General features: G+C 36.5%; 1 protein-coding gene across 3 annotated transcripts in view; it reads left to right on the forward strand.

Annotated features, from left to right (window-relative positions):
- Positions 1–1277: 1277 nt before the first annotated feature.
- Positions 1278–7002, forward strand: part of LOC116027386 (twinkle homolog protein, chloroplastic/mitochondrial) — a 15405-nt gene continuing 9680 nt past the window's right edge. The window contains exons 1-9 of one of the 3 annotated variants that reach the window (XR_004099966.1): positions 1278–1709; positions 1792–1919; positions 3449–3504; positions 3590–3647; positions 3740–3853; positions 4383–4466; positions 5971–6051; positions 6424–6489; positions 6574–6690. Coding sequence is in view for 2 of the 3 variants with exons in the window: in XM_031268973.1 (XP_031124833.1) it covers positions 1433–1709; positions 1792–1919; positions 3449–3504; positions 3590–3647; positions 3740–3853; positions 4383–4466; positions 5971–6051; positions 6424–6489; positions 6574–6690 (981 nt within the window). In the remaining variant the exon portion in view is untranslated. Of the gene's footprint in view, positions 1710–1791; positions 1920–3448; positions 3505–3589; positions 3648–3739; positions 3854–4382; positions 4467–5970; positions 6052–6423; positions 6490–6573; positions 6691–7002 lie in introns of those variants that run through there. The other 2 variants (XM_031268973.1, XM_031268974.1) reach the window with 2 other exon arrangements.

The following is a 7002-nucleotide window of genomic DNA, read 5'->3' on the forward strand; positions in this document are numbered from 1 at the left end:
AACAATTCTTCCTTTGAAATTTGTGTGTTCATCGATTTATTTTTTCATGGATTATCATTTAGGAGATTTGTTTGAAGATGAGAAAGTCACCCATCGACTAGAATACAGATTCACTTAGAGAAACAATGCTGGTCAATAGACTTGTGCAAGGAAATACTCGGCCATCTAACTAGCAAGATCACAGTAGTCGAGCTCTGTGGTTGTCAGTGAACAGAGTGGTGGAGGTTTCAATCGTAATCCTGGACAATCTCGTGGGAATAATGCCTAAAAGTATGCTTTTCTCGCCCCAAAACCAAATCCAATACCCCTTGCTCCTAATGTAATCAATATTGATGTTTCTTTGCACATGATAAGTAGTAGCTTTGAAGTTTTGGTCGCTGGAAACATGGTAGTTGAGATGGATTCGCCGAAGAAGAAATAAAAAATAAGTAAAAAAAAAAATACCCTCATTATTTTAACTATTAATGTTTTCCGGTGAATTTTGGTCAGCAATTTGACCAGGGTGACCAAAATTGATAAAATTAAATAGTTAAGATACTAAATTAACAGTTATGAAAGTCATGTATTGCAATTAACAAGATCCCGATAGTTTCAGAACCAAAATGACAATTTACTTTTATAAAAATTGATCACATGTTTGTTTACTAAAACCGTCAACCATTGATGAATCATAATGGACGACTCTATTATATTGTAGTATGAGTTTATTACCGAAATAGTCCCTCGACTATTGCGAAATTACCAATTTAGTCCACGGTATTTTTTCGTTCCCAATTAAGTCCATCGACTTTGAAAATTTTAACCAATTTGATCCTCCGTTTATTTTGCCGTTAAAATCGGGACCAAATTGGTAATTTTTGCTATAGTCATGGGACCAAATTGATAATTAAGTTTTTACTGAAATGGTCCCTTGATTATAGTAAAATTACCAATTAGGTCCTTTGACTATAGCAAAATTATCAATTTGGTCTCGATTTTAACGGCAAAATAAACGGAGGACCAAATTAGTTAAAATTTTCAAAGTCGAGGGACTTAATTGGGCACAAAAAAGTGTCGAAAACCAAATTGGTAATTTCGCAATAGTCGAGGGACCATTTTGTTAATAAACTTTTGTAGTATTTACATGCTATTTGAGGACAAGGTGCTTGGTTCCTATACTTATTTATTATTTATGTGTTGTATAATTATAAAAATATATAAGTGATGGATTCCTATCGGATCCATTTGGTAAATCGGTTATAACCAAAACCCATTTCCCTCGCTAAGTCTTAAACCCTAGATAACCCCATCCCAAGAAACTTATCACCATGTTGAATTCTATCAGTACCAAATAAGGAGATGAGCAATATCATTATCATATTCTCAGCCGCCCATTTCCTTTCTGCTTCTTCCTGAAAGCTAAGAAGAAGAGGATTAGCGTGTTGCTTCTGCTATGCTTCACCTTCAACCTCGCGGAGGACTCTTCTCGTACAGTTTCAGTAGCTGTAGCTGTAAGTTGAACAATCTTCTGGTGATAATGGCGTCTTCCAAGCATTTACTGCACACTTCCTTGAAGTCCTCCTTCATAGTCGCGCCGAAACCGGTTTTGAATTCCATAGCGCCCTCAGCTCCTTCCCGTCTCATCTTCTCTGCATTTGCTTCCAAACCCGTCTCCCCCGCTCGGCAGGCGTCCCGTTTGTACTACGGGGCTCATCCCGTTCCCCCGCCAGGTTGTTTTTCGTGTTTGTGATTGATGATTTTGTGACGGGGTAGCAGTTTTTGACGGTGTTAAGTTTATGTTGGCTTTTATAGTTACCCTGGAAGATGGCCCCGAGGGGAAATCCTCGCGATTGAACTTGTTGAACCAGAAACTTAAGGAGATCGGTATAGATAGTGTTTCGTGTGCCCCTGGGCAGTACTCTGGATTGCATTGTCCAATGGTAATGATTTTAAATTGGCATTAACTCTGTTCTCAGGCCGTTCTATTTTTTTTTCAGTATGTACAAATAATATTGTGTTTCATACCTATATGTTCTGGCGAGTGGGTGGAAAGGTGTAACTTGGGAATTATCAACGACCATTTCTCGGAATTTGAATGCAGTTGTCATCGAAATGACCTACGTTTGCTCTTTCATGCAAGTGTCTGTAGTGTATAGTTTTAAAATCATATATAATGCCAACTCAACATGTCACACAAGCTCTGGAAAGTCTGAGATTAAAATGTTTGGTTGATTCATGCCTACCATTTATGCTGTGAAATTTATGATTCCTTATGTTGAAGTTACCAGAGTATTTTGATGAGCTTCTTTCCTAAAAGTGACTAAATAGAGATACATCATAGTGTGGCAGAAACATAGTATTTTTGCACAAAGACAAGGGTTTAACATTTCAATGTGTTTCTGTATCTTCAAAAGGGATGGTGTATCAATTGTTTCTTCAGCCTCTGAAGACTATACCATTCTAGGGTATTTGACTTGCATAGTTCACAAGGGAGAATAAAGTTCAATGTTCTCTCTTTAACTGATTTTTTGGACAGTATTGAACTCGTGCAGTCCTTTACCTTTTCTAAGCGTGCATTTGGAAGAGCAATTGAAGTGGTCCACCGCTCTCTGGAAGGCTGTTTGGATAAACTACGGCTGGAGCAGTTGGAGTGGTCTATCACTTTATTCATTGATTTTCAAATGGAGGGGCAAGGGTCTGGTGGGAGTGGTGCGATTGGACAGGTCCAACCTCTCCAATCTCATCGCTCTCCCAAATGCACCATAAGTTGTATAGTGTCTTGGCTTTGGTGTATATTTTGTTATGTTCTCTGTAATTTTGGGTGGTACCCCTTTGTTGCCCATCAATGATTTATTATTAAAAATAAGTGGCATCAATGCCATGGTGCTTGTGCATGGGGTGGCAACATGGTATATACATTCAAGTTGCCACTCTATTCGGGTATTAACTCATTTTTCTGCATGAACTTGCTTAAACCATTCAAGAATGACCAGATAGATCCATGTCAGGGTGAATCCGGTTGGACACCAACTTCCCTTCCAGTCAGTTTGATTCAAGACTGTCTCTTGACAAGTCCAACCAAGACATGGGGTTACTTCACACTATGTGGAAGGGATTGCCAAAGTCAAAGGTCAGCTATGAGGAGGAGAATTCCCATTGGCAGTTCTTATACAAGTTTGAGTTCCCCCTGAGGACATTGATGGTGGACCATGTCATGGCCTTATTTAACAGCAAGGACTCACGTTGATTCTGCTGTTTAGGAACTACTAGATTAGAGACAGATATAATAAAAAGTAAATGTCTATAAATATTAATCAGAAACCTCAAAACTTTGTGCTTAAGAAACACACAAAATTTCAATGTTTTGACATTTTTTCATTTTATGTTTAAGCTGTTTAGTAGTCTGTATTACCTTTATAGTTTTCAAATTCTTATTCTAATGTGTTCTTGCAATGTTCTCTTGTTTTAGTGCAAAGGCGGGGACAATAATGAGAGGAGCTTATCTCTTTATATTGATCCTAAAGGGTAATTGATCATAAAATTTTGTAGCTATTGCTGTATATTCCTTTCCTGTAACTGTATGCAGATGATATAATTCAATAATTCCTAGGGATGCAGCTTTATGGACCTGCTTTCGAGGTAAATGTGGCTGGAGAGGCAGCACAAAGGTATGGTTTTAAATGTTTAATTGTTTATGCTTTATCATTAAGCATTTTTTAGACATAACATTTACACACGGGTATGGTTTATTTGATTGCAGGCATTGGGAGATACAAAGTCAACAGATGGAGATATGAAGAAGAGCTTGAAATCAAATAAGAAATACAGACAGTTAGATGAGCAAAGTTTGAGATTGGAACCTCTAAGTAGCGAGGTTAGTAGTTCTTTTCTTTGTCAGTATACACCTAAACATCTTATTTTACTCGCTTTTGGTTTTGATTTGTTGCCTAAAGTTGTTTGTTACATATGCCTATATAGTTAGTGCTACATTAAGGCAAAATCACTATTATATGATACTCAAAATAAACAATTAGATCCACCTTTCTCTATCCTTCCTCTCTTCGCTCTTTGGCTGCCCCCTCTCTTTACCCTGCCCAAGCCCCTCTCTCTTCTCTTCACATCACTTAATGGCTGTTTTGATAGGTGTGCTGTATTGATGGAATAAATGGGGTCCCTTATATTAAGGATTAATTAATATGAACTTCACAGTTGATCCTTTTTTTTTTGGACAAGTAGAGAGATTATATTCATTTACGCACCAAGACGTATCATCCAGAAACACATTTGATCAAATTTAATTGCAAGATTATGTTTTCTTTATGTTGTGTATCCCAAGATTTTAATTATCATGTTTGGAATTGCCAAATTTACTTAATTAGTGCTTTGTTTTCCTGTTATTTCAGCTACTTGCATACTTTTCCCAGCGAATGATTTCTGGGGAAACCTTGCGGAGAAATGGTGTCATGCAGCATAAAGCCTATAATCAGGTTTGTTATCTTCTTGCATTTTAATATTATTGCACTTAGAGTCTTGGATTGATTAAGAGGCTGCTTGAGAAAAGTTGATTTAATTTTTGGAAAAAGGGTCAAATTGGCCCCCTAAGTCATTCGGATAGTGCAATTAGGTCCCCTAAGTAAAAAAACAAGCTCCATTCAGATCCCTAAACTTGTAAAATTGTTCAATTGAGTCCAAATCGACTTGTATAGTAGGTTAATTCTTTCCAAGCTTGACACGTGTCATTTTTAAAATATATATATTTTTTAATTTTTTTTTTTAAAAAACATTTTATTTATTTATTAAATTATAAAAGGAAAAAAAAGAGTATAGACAGCCAGTGGCTGCCTCATTCACAGACAGCGGTGTCCTCGGGACAGCCACGGCTGTCAAAGAATGACGGCCATGACCGTCTTCCAGATCTGGACCTCATGTTTTGAGGTCCAAATCTGGACAATATGGAACGAGGGCAGTGACCATGGCCGCCGCCCTCGTTCCAAACGGCCATGGACGACGACCCCGAACAGCCATGGCCTTCATTCTTTGACAGCCATGGCTTCCTTGCCGGACAGCTAGTGGATGTACTCTCTCTCTCTCTTTTTATATATATATATATATGTTATTTATTTTTTATAATAATTTGATATGTCACGTGTCAAGCTTAGGAAGAATTAACCAGGTTGATTTGGACTCAATTGAACAATTTTACAGGTTTAGGGGATCTGAATGGTTTTTTTTTTTTTTTTTTTTTTTTTTTTTTTTTTCTTTTACTTAAGGGAACCTAATTGCACTATCCGAATGACTTAGAGGGCCAATTTGACCCTTTTCCTTAATTTTTTTACTCTTGGAAATGACTCGTTAGTATGTCCCATAGGTTAGCCATTAGCATTATATTTCTTGCAAAAATGGTTGCTAAAGTACATATAAACAACACACTCAACTTTGCATATTAAAGTACATGTTTACCTAGCAGATATACTTTTCCCAACCAACCCTTATTTCTTCAATATGTAAAGTTGATTGTTGTGTATTTATGTTTTTGATCAACTATAAGTGATCCTTAATTTTATCATCAGTTCTCAAACTTTTCCCTTTGAATTACCTAATTTTCAGTTGTGTTCCTATTTGAGGCCATACTTAGCATTTCATTAGGCTCTTGAACCTTTCACCATTGGCTCTTGGACCATTTTAATCATTTGGAAATTTCACCAAGGGCTTTATATACAAGGCTGCTTGACAGCTGCTCTTCTGGCAAGTCTGATTTTGTACGGCAAATTTGTGTTTCATTAAATGCTCTTCTCTTCTTTTGTGAAACCACCCTCATCCTCTTAATCTTTAAAATGATCAAATTCCTTAATGAACTAGTAAAGGCTTGTCCCGTATTAGAGAAATATTGTAAGCTCTAATTACCTCATCTTACCATAGCAGGTTATCCATAGGGATATGATGAATTCAATGTTTCCCAGGCTAACTTTTCTGAAAGTTCTGTTGATACAGATTGTTATTGCATTTCCTTATCGGAGGAATGGCGAAATTGTAAGCTGCAAATACCGGGATATAAACAAAAAATTTTGGCAGGTGCTTGTCAATACCACCCTTTCTTTAGCTAAGAAACACATTGATTTTAAAGCTTGATATAGTGCTACAGTTTATTTTCCCAACTCCACTAGCTGCATTCACACATTATCCATATTATACAGATTTATTGGTTCAACCCTTATTGTGTCTTATCTGTAAGGCTAACCTCTTCACCTTTGAGTTGGGGAAATTCCTCTTAATTCTTTCATGATAAAAGTGTTGACTACTATTCAGATTTTCCATTTTAAGATTTTCTTCTATTTATTGTTCTTGATGCTTTTGATTCGAAACTATGAATATCATTTGCTTTTTTATTTTGGTTTTGGCACAGTGTTACTAATCTCTGATTGTTGTGCCATTGTTACTTTTCAGGAAAGTGACACTGAAAAGATACTTTATGGATTGGATGATATAACGGGAGCAAGTGATATAATTATCGTAATCTCAAGTCTCTTAAATTTTCCTCTTTATAGAAGCACTTAAGGATTTTGCTCTTTGTAAATGCCTACTCTTTTATTGCAGGTTGAGGGTGAGATGGACAAGCTTGCAATGGAAGAAGCTGGTTTTCGTAATTGTGTCAGTGTCCCTGACGGTGCTCCTGCATCAGTTTCCAAAAAAGATTTGCCACCCGAGGATCAGGTCACTATTTTACATTTTAATCAATAGTCAACACAACCAGTTCCTTAAGGAAATTCTTTCTTTCATATCTCTTCTGTATTTTTCAAAATGCATTTGCTTACTTTCTTTGCTTTTCCATGTGCTGCATTATTTTAATTCTAGCGGCTCTTTTCATCTATTTGCATCAATATTTTGCTACTTGTCTTTCAGTCCGATAGTCCAAATAAGATTGGTTCTTGTAATGGGTAAGATTGAGGAAAAAACAATATATAGAACAAGATCAAACTCTTTCAAGTCTGTATGTGATATAAGCAACCTTCACTTTCCTTAGCG

This window comes from Ipomoea triloba, chromosome 8 (genome assembly GCF_003576645.1).
Source record: "Ipomoea triloba cultivar NCNSP0323 chromosome 8, ASM357664v1".
Classification (NCBI taxonomy): domain Eukaryota; kingdom Viridiplantae; phylum Streptophyta; class Magnoliopsida; order Solanales; family Convolvulaceae; genus Ipomoea; species Ipomoea triloba.